Source organism: Belonocnema kinseyi, chromosome 6 (assembly GCF_010883055.1).
Source record: "Belonocnema kinseyi isolate 2016_QV_RU_SX_M_011 chromosome 6, B_treatae_v1, whole genome shotgun sequence".
Classification (NCBI taxonomy): Eukaryota; Metazoa; Arthropoda; class Insecta; order Hymenoptera; family Cynipidae; genus Belonocnema; species Belonocnema kinseyi.
The window spans coordinates 149,794,045-149,819,601 of record NC_046662.1 but is presented as its reverse complement, the minus strand read 5'-3'; the positions used below and the strand labels follow the sequence as shown (position 1 = coordinate 149,819,601).

Here is a 25,557-nt window from a genome sequence, read left to right as displayed (position 1 = left end):
CTTCTCCTTGACAGCGATTTCATAGTCGCCTAGAGCCGAGAATTGGATCACGAATATAGTTTGTTTCTCGATGTCTTGGAGAATGTCAGGCCGCGCGTGTGCAGCGAGGACTGGTGTCCAAAAATCGTACTTCCAGAAAATTTGGCACTTCTCGTTTTGGACAATTAACTCTAACTCCCTCTGAGCGTTTGGCTTGACAGACTCTGCACTTATCGCTGGGAACTTGTTGATATAAAATGAGGTCACGGTATACTAAGGTGGAAATAACACCGTCGTGGCATGCGAAAAATGAAACCGTCTCTACTTGAATTAAGCCCTAATGATGCCCTGACTTCTGATGTTAAAATTCAGGCCGAGGGTCTCATTTGACAAAATCATCAAAGGAATACTCCTTTACCACTCATCTCGTGGTTCCTGAAGGTTATGAAGACATTGGAAATTCGGAAGTCCGATATCAAAGGCCGTTATCTCGTTCTTCGTCCATTAACCCTTCGCCACCCATGTGGGTCGTTTACGACTCTGTCAAATTTTCCCGCTTAAATATTTCCGAACGCCACTGATGTTGAGGTTTGACCCCCCTCCTTAAAAAAACTTCTTGGTAATGGGGACTGCCCTGCAAAGGGACGCTTTAATTGATCATTGTGTTTCCGAGGAAGAAAAATTTGAAATTAAACTTGTGCTTTTAACATTCCACCTGTGTGAACGAGCTAGTGTTTTTCGGCGATTTGGATGAATCCTCATTTGCACATGTATATCTACGAAGTTTGAAAAAAGAAAAAGGTGTGCCATATGCCTATCTAAGGATGATAAAAAAACATCGCACCAACTTCTGTAAAGATTGCGCTGCTTGAATTATTTACCCTCGTATAATTTTTTAACACTTTTTAACCAAGTTTGTTATGAAAGTTGGATGCTTATATAATAACTGAATATTGATTTTTTTTAAGGTGGATTTTTAATTCATTTATTATATGCATGAATTACAAAAAAATTGCCATATTTTCAAGTGTGCAAATAAATATATTTTTTGGAACTGGAAGGCATCGGGCTATATTTTTCTTACAGGTCATGATTTGATCTTTAAACGCCTAAAGAGTTTCTTAATATTTATTTACTGCAAAAATATGAATTTGTTAACTTAATTTCCATTTTATCAAGTTTTTGTGTATATTTAGATTAATATTCTGAAAAGAAATTACATATTTAATTCTAAAACCAATGGGAACATGTAGTAGGAACTCCGAGGAATGCGCATGAATTTTTCCAGATTTTTTTAAAGCTTCTAATATAAAAAAAAACCAGACACAAACGAGCCACCCGTGTGACAACAGCAGCAAATAAAACCCCTGTGTGACGAAGGGTGAAACCACCCCAAACGAGTAGGTTGGCTCTTAACCCCCTACCGCCCTTACAATTTTCTAACTAATTATAAACTAATTATAGTAACTTAAATGGTATTGTTGAAAGCGTCGCCAACATTTCTTCATATGGAGTGCGTTCGCAGTTAAAAATGCACCTAGAAGAAATTATTTGGTAATTTTTGTTACATGCAAGTATAAAACTGAGATGTCATTACATCACTAATGTCAATGACTAATTCCTTAATTGGGACTGGAACGAGCCTTATAGGGATTACAACCCGCAGTCTTGGCATTCTGCTATATGAAAGGGTTTAAGAAACAAAGATAATTCAATTGTTTTAGAGGAATTCAAAATAATTCAACTTATATTCAAACGATTTGCACACAATTAAAAGAATTGAGTGGATTGTCAAGAGTTCAAGAATCCAGAGAATTCAATAAGTTCAGGTCATGCAATAAGACACCAAATGTATACACAGAAATTATTCTTTTATTCAGAGGTCTATACTCTTTGAGAGCTGCCGAAGATCTAACTAACCAGACCAGCCTAGAGAGATGTATTCAAACTTTAAGTAAAAAGGTTCTTTTTCTCAGTTACGTTTAATTTACACTTCGTATATAGTCTTTAGAAACACTGTGCCAGACCTCACGCAATCTCGTTCTTAGATGCGTACATATAATCATAACATTTTATTCTAACTAGATTCTTATATTACTGGATTATTTTTGCTCATATTCTAACACTCCCACCCAAAAATAATAATTATCATTAATATCTGAATTTTGTTCTTTTTGTTTAGTTCGGGGAATATAGACTACTGTTACGCGCATTGGGATAAGTCCCATTTGTTTCCGGATTTTCAAGAACTGCACTGCTTGTAGCGGCTTTGTGAAGACATCCGCTAGTCGTTCACCTGTTGAAATATATTTCAAGGTTATTAGCTTTTGTTCAACCTATTCTCTAGTAAAGTAATACTTTACATCGATATGTTTGGATTATTTATGATCTGTGGGATTTTTAGCTATTGTGATACACCCATTATTATCTTCACGAATAACTAGGGGAGTTATAATCTCTACATTAATACTACTTAAAAGACGCTTGTTTTACGCCTTCATACAGTGCCATATATTCGGCTTCTGTAGAAGATGTAGCTACTAAATTTTGCCTTTTAGTATTCTAAGATATCGTAATTTTCATTAAATAATCGAAATAAAAAGTCAGTTGTACTTTTACCATGAAGTTAATTACATTCCCAATCGGTATCTTCATAGCCAACTAGTATTTCTTTATAATCAACCTTTTCATAAATTAATTTTAGTTTCAGCGATCCTTTAACATATCCTAAAAGCCTTTTCAAGCATTAGGGATCCTATCAGATTTTTACATGTTGCTTTACAAGTCACCTCTGAATCTAACGCAGCATAATCTAATTTAACAGGTAAAGGAGTACTAACTCCGTGGCAATCTCTCATCTCGAACCTTTTTAGAACTCTCTGAAGGTATGCGCTTTGATCTAAAGTAATAATATTGTTCTCAATATCTATTCCTAAGAAAAACTTTGCTTCGTTCATATCTTCCATCGAGAATTGATTCATTAAATATCGTTTGAAATTCGACATAATACTTTGTTCAAACGTAACTATCAAAATATCATCAACGTACAAAATGAAATAAATATTTCTATTTATATCATCTGTATCCAAAAAACACAAGCAATGGTCTACTGAGGAATTTTTAGAGTCTTGCCTTTTGAGCACCTTATGAAACTGTTGAAACCAACATCGAGCAGATTGTTTCAAACCATATATTGCTTTATTTGGTTTACATATACGATTTTTATCGGCTTTTATACCTTCAGGTATTTGCATAAAAATTTCCTCTTTTAATGGATCATTTAGAAAAGCTGTTTTCACATTCATTTGGTGAATTAGCAGATTGTTCTGATTAGCAAAAGCGAAAAGAAATCGAATCGTAGTGATTCTCGCTACTGGTGCAAACGTTTCATTGTAATCAGAGAGATATTGTTGACTAAAACCTTTGGCTACTATCCTCGCTTTATATTTAGTTGGATTCTCATCAATGTCATTTTTAATTACAAATACCCACTGACAACCTACACTACTCAAACCTATCATCTCGATCTTTTATTTTTTTGCAAGTTTTGGGAATGTCAGAAACAACTGACTGTACACTTATTTCATTACAATGCTCTTCATTGTCAAATATGTCAGGCATGTTTTTAATACGTGCGCTTCGTCGCAACCCACTATCTTTTTGGCCTTCCTGAGAGTTTGTTTCGTCTGTAAACGATGTTTTATTAACTTCGTCTATTATAATATCAGATTTGTTGATTTTACTCTCTTACTCTTTATTTGTTTCTGAATTTTTATCAATTTGTAGTTTTTGTCTTTTAATGACACTAGAATTTTCGAAATTATCGATCTCAATGTTTTGTCTTTCAATATTGGAATTTTATATTTTAATTCCATCAATATTTACAGGATGGCGGGAAAATTTGAAATTTATTTCATCAAAAATTACATAGCGAGAAATAATAAAATTATTCGTTTCTGTATTCAGTATTTCCTAACCATTTACCTCATATGCTACAAGTGTCTCCTTGAATGAACGTCTGTCAATCTTGCCTTTTTTGTTTTTATTGAGAACATAAACAGTACTCCCGAAAATCTTTAAATGATCGAGTCTAGCCTTTTTATGATGCCTTAGTTCGTAAGGGGCCTTGCTTACTTGAAGGACTTTAGTTTTTTTTTTGTGTAAATGGAAAAACTTCAATATACACCCAGCTTAAGACTGGGTAGTGTCGGATTTTTACCGACTAAAACCCCTCCTCGCGCGTCTACCAGCGACCCCGGAAACCGCTTTCGCATTACTTCACGGACGCATTATGTCGAAAGCCGACATCTACTTTTAAAATTCTCGCGGCTCACTCCATTCGGAAAACCTTTAAGAATTTCTTTTTGCTGTATTAGGCTTTCGCAGTGCCACCTTCTCCAAGCAATGCGCCGCCTTATGGCTTATGGGTACATACCCGAGCAATGTGCCCGGGAATGTGGCAACGGCAACTCCGGGCTTCGGCACTGTGCGCCTTCACCCAGCAGTATACCCATCCGACCTTAAGTCGGCCCGCCAGCTCAAGCTTTCTGTCAGGGACTGCAACCAGCTCAACGAAGCTCAACACATCCCCGCTCCTTTTTGTCAAGTTGATCATCGGAGGAGCACTAATGTGCTCCCCTAGGAACGCCTTGAGAGTCTCCTCAATTTCTACCACCTCGGTTGTCTCTACGAGGTCGTATACCATCAGTTTCCCTCTTGGGACGAGGTGATGAACATCACCGTTCTCTCCAAGAGCCCCTGAAAGAGCGATTCCAAACCGCTCTCTGTCCTCCTTTGTGGCTTTGAGCTCTATGAGCACATTACCAGATTTTGTCTGCCTGATGTTCTTGACCAAAACGGCATGATCATCTAGCTTGACATTCGCCTGGACTTCTTTTACGATATCCGCATATTTTTTCCCATTATCACAATATAAGTCCCCTAATTTTAAATTAAAATGTTCTTCACTTTTCTAAACAAAATCTTTAAACATTTTAAAAACATCGGATTAATGACTAAGTAAATAAACAACAATGTAATGCGTAAATTCGTCTATAAACGTCACAAAGTATGTTTTCTCATCGATTGTGAAAGGTGTGATTGACCCACATACATCTGAATGAATGATGAATAAGGGCCTTGTTACATTTGATCTATTTCTTTCATTATAAAAGCTAAGGCGCGCTTGTTTGCCATAAATGCAAGCTTCACAGATTTCATTTGTGGGATTTATAGTTTCTAATTCATTGTTATCTATATACATATTATTTCTTTTAATTTATAAGAATTTTGACTTGCTCATATGACCCAAATGTTCGTGCCAAAGTTTATGTGTTTAAATTTGCAATTGTATTACTACACATTTTATATTATACAAATAAATCAACGCTTATCAAATTGTTCACTGACTTACCCGTTGCGATGATTTTGTTATCTTTTTCAATGTTGGTTATCCCATCTTCATAAAAAATAACTCTCATACCAGCCTGCTGAATTCTTCGTACTCACAGTAAATTGTAAGGGGCCTCGGGGGCGTAGAGCACGTTCTCCAAGATTCCAGAAAATCCTTGATCTCTATTCACATTTATGATTCCTCTTTTTGTTGCCAGTATTGCCTCGTTTTTCTTTGCGACAGTAATCTTCACCGCTACTGGCAAATCACTTGCATCTGAAAAGGCATCCTCTTGGTTAATTAGATGGTCGGCTGCTCCTGAGTTAATTAGGAATGTCAGCTTATTTTTTCTATTAAATGAATTCTTTTATGACAGTCCGACTCTACCCATGAATGCAAAGCCACCCTCAGTGTTTTCCATTTGAACAGTTTGGATTACTCGTTGACGGTCTTCCCGATTTTGCGTAATTTTCTTGTAATAGTAACAGTTCTTCTTTTCGTGGTTTCGTCATTCGCAGTGTTCACAGATTTTAGAGAAATTATTGGAATTATTGAAATGATATTTCTTGAAATTTTGATTCCTCTGAGAATGCTGATTTTTGAATCCTTGAGTGAATTTATTAAACGGTTTACTTTTAAAGTTTGGTCGATGATTTTTGAATTTCTTTCCAGTTCCCTTGTTTTGTTTCTGTCATTTATCCTGTGGTTAAATCTCTGTTTATTAAACTTTACCGCTCGTGTCGTTTCTTTAATTTCTTAATTTTATCACGTAGTCTAGCAGCTTTGTTTTAACAAATACTCAAGTTAATTTATCTTCAGCTATTGTCTGAATTGCTGTAACATCTGTATCGTAGGTTGTTGGCATTGTCAGGAGTAATCCTGCTACTCTACTTGTTTCTTTTAGCGTTTCTCCAGCTGCTTCAAGTTCAAATATCATTTCATCGAAAAGCATCAAATGCTTCGTGGGGGGAATATCTTCTTTAAATTTAATAATAATTAATCTCTCCTCTACAGCCAGTTGAGTCGCCAAGCTCTTCCTCTCGTACAATGAATCTATTTTACTTAATATACTTCGGGTGGTATCAATGCTTGTGGCAAATCTATGTGTTGAATCACTCAAATGTTAAATAATTGCACCTTTTGCTACTCTTTCCTTCTTTTCCATTCATCAGTCATTATACTCTGTCGTTCACTATCAAGCACTTATAATGCATCTTCTTCCTCAATTAACACTCGAATTCTCATTTTCCATATGCTATATTTTTTTCCATTAAACGGTGTAATGTTTCTTCCAGTTTTCCTATTTGTATCATTTATTCTCACTATACTGTCACTGTATTGTCACTTCACTTTTGTTTAAAGTTTTACTACTAATGTTCCACTATGTGTTTCAGAACTATTAAGAACTTAAAACAATAATATTTTTAAATGTGTTTGGGCCTAAACCTATTAGTTATATGGGATTCAGGTAATGAAATAAGACACACAGTTTATTCACAGCAATTATTCTTTTCTTCAGAGGTCTATACTGTTTGAGAGCTATCGAACAACTAACTAACCATACCAGCCTAGAGAGACGTATTCAAACTTAAAGTAAAAAAATTCTTGGTGTCAGTCACGTTTAATTTACACTTCGTATATAGCTTTTATAAACACTCTGTGCTAGATCTCACGCATTCTCGTGCTTAGATTCTAAGATATAATCATAACATTTTATTCTAAATAGATTCTCATATTCCAAGAGCCCCTTTGGCGTGCACCTCATAACTATATTGCAAGGAGGAATTAGATGCTCTAACTTTGGAAATGTGTTCTCCACATGTATAGGAAGTTTTTTTAGCAAAAAAAGTCGAGTTTTTAGATCAGCTAGACCAGACTCACCCCTTAATTAATAACGCGGGTCGACAAGCTAACATTAATACTCTAAATTATATACATATTAGGCGAATGTTTTCAGATTAGAATTAATCACTAGAAATTTACAGGTTACAAAGATACAAACCCGCGTCATCCTTTGAATATAGGAGAAGCGAGAAACTTTCTGCTGTGGCCTCGGTGGAATAAGTGGTTAATGCTCCACTCGCGAATAGTGGCTTCAACGGTTCAAAAAATATAAGAGGTAAATTCTAATAAATCGACAGAATTCTGAAGAATTACAAAAATTTTGGTTGCCTTGTTTTTAAGTTTGTATAAACCTGGACTCATATACAATTTAAATGTGATATTAAAACCTAATTTTGTTTGTTTATTCATTTATTAAAAAGTGAAGAAATGCCAACCGAAAATGCCAATTTTTTAAACGAATCATGTAGCGCCCTCATAGATTGAAAAACGCTGCGTAGCGTCACACGCCTTCAAAACCTAAATACTTTAAAGCCAGTTCGAATAATTTGCCAAAAGTAATACACTTACGATGAATAATTTTTTTCCGAAGTGTTCCAATTTCAACGTTACAGTACGTTGAATCGCCTAGCCTTAGGTGGTTCAGCGACTTATTTATGATTAAATTAATTTTTTTCGTTTCACTTCCACCCCAAGATCTCCGTTAATATTAAGGAAGAACATCCCTTATCCCCTATCGTTCGCTGCAAAGGAATTTTAAATGAAACACGTTTTAAGGGAAAAAGCCATTGCTGCATAAAAAAACCCCCGATTATTGAAAGTTAATACAAGGAGAATTACATTGATGAATTAACATGATTGTGGATTGCGATTATCGATGTTCTCTAGCTCGATCGCGAACGACCACCCAACGAGTACTGTATTGTCTGAAAACGAAGATTCGGTGCGGCAACAACATCGGTCCCCACGCCTTCACATGTTTGCTCCTACTCTTCGCCGACCTCTTTTCTCTTCCAACTTCCGGCAGACAGAGTTACACTTCATTGTTTGAATCGAGCATGAAAGCTTAAATTCTAAACTGTGTTTCGACGCAACAGTTACTGATGCTTGAGGAGTAAAAGCGAAAAAGTAAATGGGATACGTTTTGCACTCAATGAAATATAACAATTATTATATATAATTTAACAAAAGTGTTAAACAACAATATAACGCATTAAAGATGCTGTAGGGTACATGTCACGCCGATTATGTATCCTTTTTTCAGTCCTAAGCTTTGGGTATAGAAATAAAAAAATTTCCTGCATTTTTCACAGTGGTTTTCTTATATGTAGGCAGAATACACCAATAGTAGCACTGTTTTCTTTTCATTTTTATGAAAAAAAACATAAATCGCTCAGCTTATTTATTTACATGATTTTGAAGGAGTGCGACATCAATTAAAGACGGGAGGATAGGCGCAAAAGAAATAGGAGTTTGAAGTGTGTACACATTTTTCTTTTTCAAATATAAATTCGAAAAAATATCGTATTCAAAGCCTTCTGCAGGAATTCTCCGTCGACCATAGTAAATGAATTTCGAAATAGTTTAAAAGAAATTCCATGTTTTCAGATGACTTCAGAGAATTCAAAGATTTTATGCAATACAAAATATATCAAGAGTTATAATCTGGACGGGCACTTTTATTTATAACAAAGACAGGCTCATCCCCGGGAAATTCCCTGCGAGAACAGATGTTTCGGCAGGAAACGAGACCGCTACCATTTCCCCTGGAGTACAGTGGTGGTGGTAGAGGCGTCGCCCATGTAACGACGTCACGCTGCTGCAGGCCTCACCGTAGATAGGAACTATCTGTTGTGGTGCTGGGGGGCGACTAACTTTTCACTAAAAAATTGTGATAGTAACTAGGATTTTAACTTTTTCATTTCAGTATGTTCACATTTATTTTTAATGCATGTAATTGAAAAGACAATTTTACAAAGTTTTTTTTGCTTACATTACTGAAGATTGGAATATCACAGTTTTGGCTAACAAGGTACTAGCATTGTGCACAAGCTAGATAAGTTATAGAAATAAAATATGAGAAGAAATATACATGTGCATATATACATATAATGATACTTTTCGCTATGACAAAAATAAGTTACTTTGAAGCTTGCACATAATACTTGTAGTTATTAATTCTTCTTAGTTCATCGCCGAATGTCGCATAATCCAAAAATTTCCGGCGCATAATCTCGCCCAATAATTCATTTTTTCATCTCTGGCTTGGGAGATTCGTAAAAGCAAAAGTGAAAAATTGTACCTTCCGATGTTGATCTAAATATCATCACACTGAGAAATATGGATTATACAGTTTATAATCTTTAACTTCAAAAATTGAGACAGCAATCTTTAGATGTTAAGCCGTACTATTTGGATGTTAATTTTGATAACCTTGGATTATAAAACTTGTTATCTAAAGGATCCCGCACAATTTACATTAAAATCCGGCCTAGTTCAAATTGGCTGAAATTGCAAATATAATATAGTTCAGAGACTCCTGATCAAAAAATCCTACTGGTTACTAGTCCAAAAAATCAAAAGTTTTTGAGATAGGTGGGGCTGAACACGAAAAGTATAACCACACTCGAATCTAATGTCCCGCTTGAAACTTGAAGATACGGTGCAGATTTTTCAATAAACTGTGATCAGCTCAATCACAGACAATACTAGAAACACTGGTAAGACCAGTCCAGCTAATAAGGGCAACAAAATGGCGTTGTCCTGGTAATAATAGGCGAAATCATGGCGCTTTCCTAGAAATGTAAATATTGTTCGAAATATTAAAGGTGGAACACAGTTCAGTTAATGAATACCAGACTATAGATCAGTCAAAATATCAAACTAAAAGCCAGTCCAGCTACTAAAGGCAATGTAATGGGAACACCCTGGCAATGTGAAGGTTTTTTTAAATAATCAAGGCAAAAGACATTCTGGACTACCAAAAATATTTTGTAGTCCAGATAATTAAGACAAGACCATAGGTCAGTCCAACCAACAAAGGCAAGACATGTTATTAGTTCAGTCGGTTAAGGCGAGACTATAAATCAGTCCAACAAAGACAAGACATGTTATTAGTTCAGTCGGTTAAGGCAACACTATAAATCAGTCCAACCAACAAAAGCAAGACATGTTATTAGTTCAGTCAGTTAAGGCAAGCTTGTCTACGCTGGGTTTTTATGCAAGCAGGCTTCTCTGATGGCTTGTTAATGTCTGTGACCTGCATCAATGACATTTTCAAGCAATTCTGTCGTGGGATATTTAATCCGCTGTTGCTGATGTCGTGCATACCATAAATACCATATTATGCTCGCAATGTTGGTACATGAACCAAGGGTTCTATCTCCAGCTTTAAATGTGCAATAATACCCTAAGATAGGTTCGATAGTAGGGTATATGATTTGCGTTTAATTGAATCTACTGTGCGTTAGTCGTGTGAAGGTTGTCTATTTCAACTGTAGCTTGAATAGCATTAGGTGTACGAGACTTTTTTAACATTCTTTTCGCTACTTCAGTGGTTTCTCCCTCCAAAACGATTGGCTCTCGATATTTTTCGAGAATCGCGTCGGCAATTCGGTAAAAATCTCCGATGTTGGTGGTTCATGGATATAGTTCCTTCCAAGAATTTAAAAACGGATTTTATACGATCATTGCGTGCCTCTACTAGCCACCTTGTCTTTGTAATTAATCTAGTCATTTACAGCTTGAGTATCAAGTTGTCGTTGAACTGGCTGTAGAAGGGCGAAAAATAAGGGCCATGGATATCTAGTATGTAATCATCTGGGGCTACAACAAGGGCTAGCTCAATTAAATGACGTCCCTTATATATTAAGTATGACTGTCTTAGTGCTCTGAAGTCGATGAAGTCGATGTATGCAATTGCAGCAGGATCATTAAGGTTAGTGTTACAGAACCCATTTGCAAAATCCGTCACATGTCTTTGTATGTATTGCTTTCTTGTATTTGCGTTTAATTTGAGGCATTTTACATAAAAATGTTAGGAGATCCTTTTTTCTCACATAACGAACGTTACTGCAAGATTCAAGTACAGGATCACAGTATGTGTACAGCTCTCTAAACTGATCACGTGTTATTGGACTTATGGCTCTGAATTGATCTTCTGAAAAGCTTTCTTCATTGTCAAAATCACGCTCATCAATTCTGGCTAATTGACGTGAATTCTGCAAGGAATTCTGCAGTTTTGTGTCGAATAAAGGATAAGGCCTATTTACGAATTGTAAACCGTCCAATAAAATGTGCGGTATAAAGCCTTTAGTGTCTAAATGTTGAAAACAGCAGCGATCTGATTCGAGGACGTATATATTTTTTATAATAAGAATATTAACCCGACACTCGACAGAAAATCTTACAAAACTTTCCAACGGATTGCAAAATATGCAAGAACCATGCATCTTATGATTATTTACATTTAGTCTGAAATATTCTTCATTCTGTTCGACTTCACGCATTTTCGCGTTAATACTTCGATTGCAATTTACACATGTACGAGTATTATCTCGTATCTCTGGAGGAGGATGATTGAGATTGCCACAACGAAGAATTGCGATCTGACACTTTTGCGCCTCCAGTTCTTCAGAAATACGCACAATTGCGCGAGGTTCTAATCGAACATCATATACATAGCATTGCATTATATTTAGTCTTGCCATGTTAGTTTTAATTTGGCAAGTATTATGAAAACATAAAAACTTACGTGTACATCCACAGTTTAACATATGCGATGTAGTTGCATGTATTTATTGTACGATGTATCTATTCCGAAGTAGTCAAGCTGTCGTACGATGTATCTATTCGGAAGGGGTCTATATTAAGGATTGAGAACAAATGAAACTAAGAATTTTCTGATGAATACAAATAATGAAAAAGTGGAAACAGCGAATTTCAGAAACAAATTGCAATATGAGTGATCGTCTTACGTTTCATAACTGCATGAAATTCAGAAACAAATGACAATGCGAGTGAGCATCTTATGACTAATAACATATCTTGCCATTGTTGGTTTGCCTGATCCAGTGTTGTCTTACCCGGCTGGACTAATAACATGTCTTGCCTTTGTTGGTTGGACTGATTTATAGTCTTGTCTTAACCGACTGTACTAATAACATGTCTTAGTCTTTTTTGGTTGAACTAATTTATAGTCTTGTCTTAACCGACTGAACTAATAACATGTCTTGCCTTTGTTGGCTAGAATGATTTATAGTCTTGTCTCAACCGACTGGACTTATATCATATCTTGTCTTTGTTGGTTGGACTGACCTATAGACTTGCCTTAATTATCTGGACTTAAAAATATCTTTGGTAGTCCAGAATGTATTTTGCCTTGATTGTTTTGAAAAATCTTCACATTGCCAGGGCAGTCCCATTACATTGCCTTTAGTAGCTGGACTGGCTTTTCCTTTAATAATTGGACTGATCTACAGTCTTGTATTCATTGACTGAACTATCTTCCACTTTTAATATTTCGAACAGTATTTACATTTCCAGGACAGCGCCGTGATTCCACCTATTATTACCAGGACAGCGCCATTTTGTCGCCCTCAGTAGCTGGACTGGTCTTACCAGTGTTTCTCGTATTGTCAGTGATTGTGCTGATCACAGTTTATTAAAAAATCTGCACCACATCTTCAAGTTTCAAGCGGAACATTAGATTCGATTGTGGTCATATTTTTCGCGTTAAGCCCCACCCATCTCGAAAACTTTTGATTTTTTGGACTAGCACCCATTAGGATTCTTAGAATTCTTATGGTCGAAGTAGGAAAGTTACAAACAGGTAACTGATAAATTGGCATAGTGCAAGGGAGCGAAAACACTCCCGGTAAGTAGGCTTGCAGTAAAAAGTATTGTTCATTCATATACAGCGGTAACGTGATAAAGATTACATACTTCTGAATCTCTTTTTGTCTTCCCGTTTTGAATCGCCAAAGCAGTAAAAGTTATATCGTATTTAAATCCCTTTTTGTACTCAGCGGCGACAATATTTTTCTGAATACTTTTGGATACCACAATGTAGCTCAGAAATAGATAAATTTTAATCCCTTTTAATTTAGCACATTTCGCTACTTTTATTTACAGTTTCTCGAATAAGGTAAAAATCTTTTTCAAACATAGCTTAGGTCATTTTACGATGTCAGGATTAATGTCCACAAATGGCTCTTGTGAAAAATAATTTGTTGAATGTTTTTTCATAATTTTTTATTTTTTTAATTGTTGAAATTTGAATGAAGTGAACATTTTACGATAAACAGATTCCCCCCAGCACCTTAACATATGCATAGTTCCTATCTACGATGAGGCCTGAAGAGGCATGACATCACAGAGGCGACGCCTCTACCACCGCCACTGCTCTCCAGGAGAAATGGTAGGGTACTCGGTTCATGCCGAAACATCTGTTCTAGCAGGGAATTTCCCTGAGTTGGGCATTTCTGATTTACAATAAAGTACGAAGTAAGGCCACATAATTTATTTGTGCCAAACCTACCGAATGTCGGTGAACCGAACTTCATTTTTATTTATTTTCGTGCGCCGAATTTAGGTGGGCCAATATTTTATTGCGAACATGAAGTAGTAACTATATATGATGTAAATTAAAATAGTTTTTCTTTGAAGTTTCTACAAAAAAATGGTTGAAATATTACTTGAATCAATTATAAGATTCGGGAGTCGGTTCGAAATGAATAAGTAATTGTATTGAAAACAGTTAGCAAGTGTACGAACCACGATTTTCAAGAAGAGCACATGCCATTATAAACGGCATGTGCATGAAGGATCTTTCTAGTTTACAGATTCTATGTATCGGAACTGTGAGGACCATTTTTCTTTGACGAAGCCTAGACTGAGTGGCTTAATTGTTATCTCGGATTATATATACATTTAAAAGATACTGTGGCTTCTGACTGTTAAAAAGATTCAAAAGTAAGTTGCCCATAAAAAATGGTCTTCTCTTGGCAACATTCAGAAGTCCAGCCATTAAGCGATATGGAGTTATGTATTCATATTTTGGCAATTCATAAATGTAGCGAATGAATGCATTTAGTACTCGCTCGAATTTCAAATTAAGTTGCTCTGTAGTGTCATCGTATAAAATACTCCCATAATCAAAATACGGGAGAATTCGACTCTTTACCAGAAGAATCCTTGTAGCCGTTGGCAAGGATTCCTTCTTTCCTTAAAGCTGCTGTATCACCGTGGAAACCTTTATCAAAATGTTAACTACCTGCTCATTCCAGGAAAGAGTGCGGTTAAGCATATGACCCAAATCCCTTACAACTTCAACCAATTCAATTTCAAGGCCATCATATTTGTATGAAGGGAAGGTCCTTAAAGTTTTTAAGGGCGGGGAGGAAGTCGGCTTGATAATAATTGCTTTAGTCGTGGTCGAATTCAGTGCCAGCACATAATTCTGAGCCCATTGTAACACTAAGGCGATATACTCCTGGACTAATTCCAGCATACCTTTACCGGAGGCGATTGGGCCCGAAGGATACACTTTAAAATCGTCCTCATACTTATGGTATTTGCAGTGATTTATTTCTGCATTTTAGCCCGATGTGTATAAATTAAAAAGGTGTGCTAAAATAGAGCCCTCTCGGAGTCCACTTTTAATCTTAGCCCATTCAGACCGTTCCCCTTTGCTATTAACTACTTGTAGGGATCGATTTGTTAAGTATGATTTGAACCAGGCAATTGAAGTACTGGATAGATCAAACGTTCTAAGTTTGCGTAAAAGAAGTTCGTGATTAACTGAAGCAACCGCTTTGGAAAAATCAAATAAAACTACTGTTGTTCTATCCTTCTTATAAATTGCGGTTTTCAAGTCAGTGGTCACCTTTAGAGAAGCCATTACTGTGCTGCACCTCGACCGAAAGCCCGATTTTAAAGGATCAGTCAACTTATTGGTATCTAGATACTTTGTAAGCTACATATGGACTATCTTTTCTAATGGTTTTTCTACTGCACATAAAATTGAGATCGGTCTAAAATCTGCCGAGGAGACGTGACTAGCAATCTTAGGAATTGGGTGAATAATGGGTTTTTCCAAAAATTCTGAAAAATCCTAAGTTGTAAGGAAGTTATAAATATGCAGTAGAATTGAAAAAATTACTGGAAGAGCAGGTCGAATCATTTTAATGGAAATCCCACCAGATCCAAGAGCATTCGACTTGAATTCCATAAACTTCTCTAGAAAACTTCAGGTGTTATGTCTGAAAAAAATAAATCATTATCTTTAAAAGTTAAGCTTACAAAATTAATAGAAGATGGTAATAGGAGATAACTAGGTAGTAGAGTTAGAAAGACTTCAAGTTGTTACTTGGGAGAAAAATAATTAACAGCCGATTCGTGCTTAGGCGAGGTAATGAATAATCGTCTCAACAGGTGCCAAATATTTTCGTTGTTATTTCTGTTTCAATAGCATTAGAATTGTATTATTAAAAAATTCTTTAGTTTTTATCTGCACTGGGTTCCTTAGTTTGCAAAATTCTGCTTGAATATGTGGGTTTTTTCTTCCCTTTAATAGTCGGCGCGTGTTATTCCGTTCCTTCATGAGATTTTTACTTTTAGAAGTAATCCAAGGTGCAGATTTGTTATATTTGTGACGAATACGTAGAGGCGCAAACCTATCTAACGCTGAAATTATATAGGAGCAAAAGAAATTAATTTTTCTATTAATATCAACCATGCGAAGGGGCATTTCCCAATCGTGGGTCATTAAGCGCACAATTGTATTTGTAATCAATATTAATAAGATCGTGATTTAAAAGTAATGCCATGGGTTTTTAAGCTTAGGAGTCGAGCTTCTAGATCATGAACTATCATAAGGTCAATGCGAGTACTTGATCGATCTTTGTGATGAGTGGTGTTATGTTGAACGAAATATAAACCTGAAGCTTGCACAATAGGCTTCAATTAACAGAAAAACGTCAGTATAATAATTAGCACACGCGCTGACTTCCACCACGACTCCCCTAAGGCTGTTATGCACATTTAAGCCGACTTCGCCCCCTTTCCGCTCATCTCTTCTCTCTACTAAATAACATATAACTGTCAAGGGAAACTAAGCATCATGGGTGAAATGTGTTGACCACGTCTAAAAAACATCAATAATGTGGTAATCGCGAGCGTTGTAAAAGAGTTGAAATTCGTGACAGTGTGCCAAGGGAGATTGAGCATTTACATAGCAGATTCTTAAAGTCACACACTTCGCTGTGTAGACTGTGCCGGTTTCGTAGCTGACGATGTGCGGAAAATAACTGCATAATCGCACAATGCATGCGACGCTGTTTTATAACCCGATGCCTGAAGTCGATCGGAACTCCCTTTTTACTCTTGCTTTCTTTCTCCACCCATCTCCCCCTTCCTCTCTATCTCTCTCTATCTAATAGTTCTTTGTCGAATCAAAGAGACTGTTAGCGACCTCCAACGACAGCGCCACTAATTTAGAAGAACTTTCAATCTCACAGGCAGACTCATTCTACAGCACGAAATAATCCCATCAGTGCTGTCGGCTTCAGTTGGCATCGGTGCCCCACTGCTGCACGACGTGGTAACGCCGTCGTGCTTACAGCGCCTCACCAAAACCCTATTGTTTCGTCACGCCTGAGTCATCATCGAAAACCACCTGCAACTCCTCTTACTCATTCCAAGTAATCATACACAAGTATTTTTAAAGTACAGACAAGTAGCTAAGTAATGTATGTGTGGTAAATTATTTCATTTGCACAAAACCCAAAGCTTAAGATTCTATGAGGATAACATTCATTGTATGGAAATTCGATATGTGCCAGATCTGTTATTATGCTATCTGTAAATCTACTTTAAGAAACAAACCCAAAATAAAAGAAAAATCATAAACATACATAAAAAGAATAATAAATACTAAGTGAAGAACCAGCTGTGATGTCCTTTTACTCTGGTATCCTTTTAAATTCAGCTTACCGAAAAACATCAATGTCATTGATGTGAGCCAAAAAACTGTTGATACCCCATCTTCCTTGCGACAGACGACACTTGCCCCTGCACTCTACAGGTATTAGATTCTCTTCTGCCGTCTAAGTTTAAAGGCTGCGCTAAAAATGAGTCGATTTGTTTTAGCGAGAGACTCTGATAAAAAGTGATCATTACTCGATCCTAAAGCCTTGGATATCTAGAGTCGCATTAAAAAAGTCTTGTTCCAGGATGTGAGACATTTTGGTTAAGGACAAAACTTGAGACTTCAACAATTAATTCTCTTTTTCCACGGATAGTATAGGGCCTTAAAGGTCGATAATATCAGTAAAATTTGTAGGTGGTTTCCTCCAACACAGTTATGCGAAAAGATTTTTTTATGTCCTCTTTAATTCCCCGAGTTGATCCATCGAAAGATAGATTACAGGCCATTTGCTTGGATTCAAAAGCACCAACCTTATTAGAGATTTTATTAATTCGACTTGTTCTTTTGCCATCGCCATGAGAATCGCAGTTTCAAGAACAGGGTCCAAAGTAGCTGTAGATGGTCCTGCGTTGTTTTCTCCAACAGGTGGTTCTGATAGTTTTCTGCGCTGAGAGCTGTCATTTATAATGGTCAAGGTGCATTTAGAACGATTCCAAAATTTTTGCATGTTTTCAATATCTTGAACATCCTTGATAGGGAAGTTTAGGTAATTCAAACGACACAGAATCATACACTTGCCACAAGCAATTAAGTCCGCCCCTCTCGTTATCGCTTCACGGCAAACGACACAGACCTTGGTCAGCACATGTGTCCACCCACAAAACATTTAAAATAACGTTTTTTCTTATCAAAAAAGCAGACTTCAAGCATTTCAACAAAAACTAAGACACCAATAGTAGTTCACCAAATCTAAACAACGTTTTCAGATTGCCAGGTAATATAATTAACCACCGATAAATACGGAGCGGCACAAAGCATGTCAGATGTCACCAACCAGGAGCAATTTGTTACTTTCCAGAAAGAAATTTAAAGAATAGAATAAGCCCCAAAATAAACTACTATTGAACCCTTAAACTCAATGGTCAAAATCTCGTGGCAGTACCTGCTGTCACCAAGAAGGTCCAACTCGCCATGGAGGCTTCCATTATTAAGCAATTCGGGTAACGGGGATTAAAATTAAAAACAAAAAAATTCTCAATTTCAAAATTAACTTCCTGAAACCTTGAAATTCAAAATCTGTGAATTCTTGCGATCAAAAGGAATCTAAAAGCGTCTTGGAATCCTAAAAATCAATGCATTATAACACTTTTAGTTCAAAATTGGGTTTTCATTATATTCCATTAAATCATTGATTTTTAACTTCCCAATTACTAGTTTAGATGTATTTAATTGCAAAAAAGTCACAGATTTCGAATTCCAGGCTTATAAGTCGCTAATATGAGAATTTAAAACAAAATTCGTATGTAACTTTTTATTCACATTGAGTATCCCGTCTAACAATGAACCCCTGTCGAGGAAAACCAACCAATCTCAGGAAAAACGTAGCGTTGACGAACAAAGCACGACAGGCGAAAAAAATTTCTTGCGTCAAACCTGCCCTTACCTGAAAAGTGCGCAAAAAGTTTGCCGACCACTGGTCTACGGTATTAGAAATCATTTCTTTATGCTCAAAGTTCTAAATAAGCCAAAAAATTATTATAAACATTATTTTGTTGCCGTACTCATCAAGTTTAACCACGCAAATGTCACTTATTTTTCCTTATCTTCTGTAAGCTGAAGTGGAACTCTAAAAAATATTATTGTGTTTATAAACAATTAAACATAATTGAATATAAAGATACGTTAATTAATAAGTCAGAAAATAAAGTCTGAAGTATCAGTTACAAAACGGGACCTAGTACCATAAAAAATCTTGATTGGTTTTGAAGTTCTATTTGTTTAACTGCAAGATTTTCAACTAGAGTAGCTGCTGTTGATAGGGTTCCGCCTCGAGTCCCATGAGTCGAGCAAGGAGTTCCCCCAGCAGCGGTTCGCTCGTTATTTCAACAGTGTCGTGCACGACTGAGCAAACGAAGTTCTAACTCTGAAACTAATAAAGATATTTCATTGTTCTTAGTCTGATTTTGTATCTGACATGTCAGACTTTACTCTTGTCGAATTTATACATTAACATTTTTTTAATAACATTATTAAATGCACAAACATTATTTCTTGAGTAATAAACGCTTAAATTAAATGTTAAACAATAGTTCAATGAAAAAACGAATAAAGGTTTGATAAGTCTTGAGCTGAACATTGTGTTTAACTTTTTTTTAACATTTCTATTATTATTTAGCGCTGTTATGGAATATTGTTTATGAAAATTGTTTAAACAATATTTTTTCGCTACTAAATAATTGTAAATACGAAATGGCTGTAAACATAATTTAAATCCGCTTTAGTACATGGTTTCATTTTCTTTTTCAGATTTTTCATACAACGTTAAGTTTAGAACAAATTATTTTTTATAACAATTCATTGTTATAAATGGAAGTGTTTACAGCAATTTTACTAACATTTATATTTGAGTTATTTCTATGGTAATTTTGAAGCTTATTTTATTCTTTACAATTTACTTTTTAACCATTTTTCTGTATTTCTTCACCAAAATTAACAATCCACACTAACGTCTTAAAGTATGTTATTTTCTGTTAATAACAAAAATTAAACAGATATTGTAGCTCGGAGTGTTTCCGAATTTCATTAGGAGATCTTTCTGAACAGTAATGCAGAATAATTGCTACTATTTATTTGTTCTAGCAGAAAGACTAATTTGACTGTACTATTTCTCGTTATAATTTATCACACTTTCGCCCCATATAAATTAGAGAATCACACCAATTTATAAATTAAGTTTACACTGTTAGATTAAATTGCCTGGTTTTCATAAGTAAATACTTAAATAAAATTTAATTGAAAATGTAATTGAATTTTATGGTTAGAGCCTTAAAGCAGCCTTAAATGTAACTTTTCAAATGCTAGCAACTGAAAATCCCGAAATTTGTCACGGATTTTTCGTAAACTGGTGCAAATTGGGATATCACAACTTTAGCAGCTGATTTAGCGATTAAAAAATGTTTAAAACGTTAGAAAGATACATGATGTTAGGGTGAAATTTCCCGTAGAATACAGCGCGACCATTTGAATTGACAAAAAAATGCATTGTTATACAAAAAATTGTTATAAACCAATTGTTTTTTTAAGAAAGGTTTTTTTTCTACAAGAAAAATCATATTTTTTTGTATTCCAACAAAATCCAACAAAACTAACGCGATTTATTAGTTTAAACTTTGTATTTAAAGGGAAAAAGAATATGAATGTGATCGAATCCTAGTATTTTTCCCATTCCTCATAAGTGAATATATTAAACATAAGTAAAATACAGTAAAACCATTTATTTGTTGTAAACAATCTGTAAACTAATACGCCTTTTCATATTTAGAAGACGATCACTTTTACCGTGGAACGATTCTTACATTAACGCTAAAAGTATGCACTTTAATGGGTAAACGATTGCATTTTTAAAGCGCGGTAATGCGATTCCACGCATGCGCACACATTCATGATTTCATTCAGATACATGCAACCTTGCACGAATAAATGCTCGTAAATTATTTTACGGTAAGAGTACTTCCCATTTTAACCCGTATACGCGTTAAAGTAGATTCGCTTATCGTTGAAACGATTCTTAGTTAAACGACTCGCATTTTAACCGTTAAAGTATATGTTTTCAAACTTAATTCTCAAACGATGGCACTTTAACCTTAAAAGTATTCCAACAAAGCCGCTGCTACTTCTTTTGCACTTCGCAGATTACAGGCTAGGGCACTCATTCTGAAATATTAATTAATAAATAATCATTGTCAATAGATTATGACTGAAAATACATTAGGATAATGTACACAAATTTCATCAGTATGAAAATTATTTATGATGGTGATCTCGTGCAAAAATCTGTTTTCTTTGCAATTTAATTCAATAAATATATTACAATCTGTTAGTATTGTAATAATAATTAAATTTACTTACTTTTATTGAACATGCAAGTGCCCACATATTTGTTATAATGGTAGTATACCTCGGGAAAAAGAATACGTAAAATGCTCGCAACTTGAAAATTTTACTGGTGCACATTCGCACCACGGTACGATGAGAGTTAAATGCACAAAAAGGAAAATATCTAAAAAATGTCAGTATCGTTAACTGCACATAAAGACTTCGAAAGAAAAATGGAATTTAATTGTCACATCATCCGGCCTCAGAAATATTGTAAGGCAATATTGGTATTAGTATAGGGATATTCATTTTCAAGTATTTTAATTGTTTGCAGGTACAGTGATTTGGGCGGCAACTTGAAAGATGTGCCAAAGAATTTAGACAAGCTGAACAAACATTTCCGTCAAATATGTTGTCAGAAAAATGAACTTCAACTTTTAAATTGGAAAAAGAAAATCAATGAAATCTATATAATGTACGAGAAACACTTGATGATGATCTGCAAATTATTGATTGGCTGGCCGCATGTCAAAGGCAAATTAAATGAAACTCAATTTAAAAACACGGAAGATATATTGCTACAAGTCCAATTCACAGAAACACAAACTAATATCAGTAAATTATCCTGCAAATTAAGAATGTTTTTAGAATCACCTGCATGCATTAATGCTCTTAAAACTTTAAGCATGAACTTAGACACAAAGATTCATGAAATTGATTGTGAAATTCAGAGAAAATCAAATTTTAAAAAGGAATATGAGGATCTGAAATCCACAGAATATGATGAGATTTTAAAAAAATATACTGATATGTGTAATGCTGTAAAAAAAAAAAAAATGTTATATGACCGTTTGTAGTATAATACAAACTTCCGTGGCATAAAGGCACAGAAATAACGTTCCTGTTACAGTTTTCTATATTATAACGAGGGATGAGTGAAAAACTCGTATTTGAATGAAGTAATCAAATATACCAGTTTCATCGTTTCTAACGTGTTTTAATTATTTTTACTATGATTACAGAAAATATATTGACGATCATAATAATTAACATCACATACTAGATCATTATACTTGTAGAATTAGGTATTTTGTTTCTTTGGGAATTCTGGAGTATATCCATCCTTTTCTATTCTTTCTTTGAATTTTAAATATTCTCGCTTTCTATCAAAATGTTTTACCTGCAATATATTCAAAATAAATTAATAATTATAACCACTAATCTAAGAGAAAGAAAAAATGCTGTGTAGAGGACATTGCTTTTCATGCATCGATAGGCTCGATCGCCCCCCCCCCCCCCCCCCCCCCCCAAGCCTCAATGAATTTTCGTGGGACAAAGTTTTAGGTACGAAGTACCAGTAAATGTCCTATGAGAGCGCCAGCTGGATTTATGAGCAATAACATACATTCTGCAGTCGAAAAAGAAAATTAGTAACGTCATTGTGGATGAGTCCCCTGTCAACCTAACCGAAATTGGGATGACAGGGGGCTCATCACGTATCATCTACACAGAAATGAACATAGTAAATAGTCGCAGGAGTGGGGTCCCCTCATGTGTTCTCATTATTGAGAGCGAACCTGCTCTAAATGTTCGCAGTACCGCGACTCGATTATATTTAATCCTGAGAGTTTAAAAAAAAAAAGCACACTGTTGATTCTCGCGCTTCACGCTCGATAATATATTTATCTCGCGCTCCGCGCTCGGTCTTTGTATATTCCTTACACTTGTGCAGATTTTTTTAAACTAAAGGTCAAAACATCGACAACAGTAATATCGTGTTAGTGACTTCTTTTTTGTCAAAGCTCCTTCGGTTTTAACGAATACATTCTCATCACGTATCTCGTGCTTCGCACTAGAATTTGTGTCTCAACTTTTATATTCTTTCCATGAATGTATATTATTACAATTCATAACATACACTGATGATAAAACAGGCGTAGTTTCATTTTGTCTTTTAAAAAAATGCGCATTCTTTAAAAAAAACTGAATTTGCTCATTTCCAAATTTATTTTTACGATCTAAACGTAGAACATACGGTTTACACATCAGCCTTGCCTTTTTTAACTAACAAATTAAATCCCTACCGCAGTGACACACGAAACTTTTATTAATGAGGGTTTGGGCGGGGGGGGGGGGGGGGGGGGGGGGGGGGGGGGGCAATTAGTTTCAACCAAGAGTCATAGCTGGTTAGTGTTTTATTCTGAGTGGTTCAACCAACCTTCAGCAGCGTTGTGTTAGATGGGAGTTCATATGACCTCATTTTCACAATCCCGGTCCACAGTTGTAAAAAATGACGTTTTTGGTTCAAAATAACGTACAGCCCACAAATATTGACCAATTTAAACAAAAGAAAAAAAAGCTGTTAAGATTTCTAAGGGAGTTGTTGAGCCTGATTTTTTAATTAGGTTTTCAATTTTTTATAAATAAACAAACATGCCGAAAAAATGGCCATTTTATCTATTTGACGTTTTCCGGTGCTCTTCAATAACAGGCAAAGTGTTGAAACCGCCTAAGTTTCATAGAGTAACATTAGCTAAGGATGTTCCAATATTATATATTTAACAACAAAATAGTTTATAAACAAATTATTTGTTGGAAAAAATTTTCCTATGACTTTCTATAATTATACGTTTTTTTAGTCATATTGCAAGAAATTTGAATGGAAATTATATAATATTAAAAAATATTTCTCTTAAAATTATAATTCTTTATATTATAAACAAATTTAATGAATAAATGCAGTAATGAGGCATTTTTCGACAAAAAAATTCGGTTTTTTTTTCTATGTACATTTTTTTCTAAAAACGAGTTTTTTTTGCAGACAAATACCTGATTAATGCATTTGTTGATTAAATTTGTTTGAAGAAATCATAAAATTTATCAACTTATTATGAATGTTGCTGAAATTCTAATAAAGTTCCCAACTAAGAAGACTGGCATTGGAAAAACCGAATTTTTCTGACGACAAATGTCCGAATAAAGCATTTGTTTATTAAATTTGTTCACAAAATTATAAGATTAATGAACAAATGTTGAATTTGGCTAAAATTATAAGATTAATGAATAAATGATGAATTTGGCTAAAATTATCACAAATTTCTTAAATAACAAAATTTACATCGACAACAACGAATATTTCTGTCGAAAAATGGCTGATTACTGCATTTGTACATTAACTTTATTTATAATATAAACAATTATAATCATATGAGAAACTTTTTATATAATATTGTTTTCATTCAAATCTCTTGCAATATAAACATGAAAAAAACGTATATTTATGGAAAATCATAGAAAAAATTTGTTCATACAAAATTTTTTTGTATATTGCCTAATATTGGAATATCCTTAACTAATGTAACTCTATGCAACTAAATCGATTTCAAGCATTTTTCTGTTATTGACGAGCACCGGAAACGTCAAATAGAAAAAGTAGCTATTTTTTCGTAATATTTTTTTATTTATAAAAAAATTGAAAACCTAACTCAAAAATCAGGCTCGATAACTTTCGTAGAACTCTGATTAGGTTTTTTCAAAATTTTTTGTCCAAATTGTTGAGTATTAGTGGGCTGTATGTTATTTTTAACTAAAAAATCATTTTTTCCACTGTGCGGTCATCCTTTAGATACGAAACCAATAACTTGTGTGTGTGTGTGTGTGTATATATATATATATATATATATATTGATTCCTCTAGAATCAAACCGAAGGGCCTATGACAAAGCCACCGAACGCGTCCTCGGGTTGCGGATAGAGGGTCCCTGTACCAAGGGTTTCTGCTGAATATGGTTACAAAAATAAATAGGCAGTCGCGGACAATTGTCCAGGGGTGGTCCCGAAGCAATTAACCCCCAAGCGGAGGTGTGAAAACCGTGCCGAAAGCTGAATGGCACCTGGGTGAGGTGTCTAGAACGGTGACTCTGGGATACCAGGTGACCTCTCAGAGTAATCAGCCTTATCCTTGCATGCGGGGCTCTACAAGGATGGACGAACCCCTTTCCCTAGCGATGGATCGGCGGGATCTCGTGACCTTTGGGTGGACGGAGCGACTGAATCACGACTTGCTAGACTGCTACGATGCGAGTGTGGCCCGTGAACGGGGTTACATGGCACGGCTGCATGCTCTGTGGTGCGAGAAACACCCGGAGCTATCGCACTTTTCGCAGTAGCGTCTGCGAAACCATGCTGAACTACTCCGTAAAAGGGGCTATGTAAGCGAAACGCCTACTCTACCACAGATAGAACAAGCCGGCAACAAAGAAAGAGAGGCGACACTAAGACCAACCGCGGGCAGGCATCCAATAGATGAAGAGCGATGCTT

At 35.4% G+C, this 25,557-nt stretch overlaps 2 protein-coding genes across 3 annotated transcripts in view; one reads left to right on the top strand and one right to left on the bottom strand.

The window, feature by feature from the left end:
* The window catches only part of LOC117174498, a 141,237-nt gene extending 119,015 nt beyond the window's left edge, over nt 1–22,222 (top strand). The window contains exon 3 of one of the 2 annotated variants that reach the window (XM_033363667.1): nt 21,571–22,222. In XM_033363667.1, the coding sequence (XP_033219558.1) occupies nt 21,571–22,093 (523 nt within the window). In that variant the 3' untranslated portion in view covers nt 22,094–22,222. The remainder of the gene's footprint in view (nt 1–21,570) is intronic. The other variant, XM_033363668.1, reaches the window with a different exon arrangement.
* The window catches only part of LOC117174501 (cytochrome c oxidase assembly factor 6 homolog), a 15,706-nt gene continuing 12,355 nt past the window's right edge, over nt 22,207–25,557 (bottom strand). Inside the window, exon 3 of the mRNA XM_033363673.1 lies at nt 22,207–22,416. Coding sequence (XP_033219564.1) covers nt 22,318–22,416 — 99 coding nt within the window. The 3' untranslated portion in view covers nt 22,207–22,317. The remainder of the gene's footprint in view (nt 22,417–25,557) is intronic.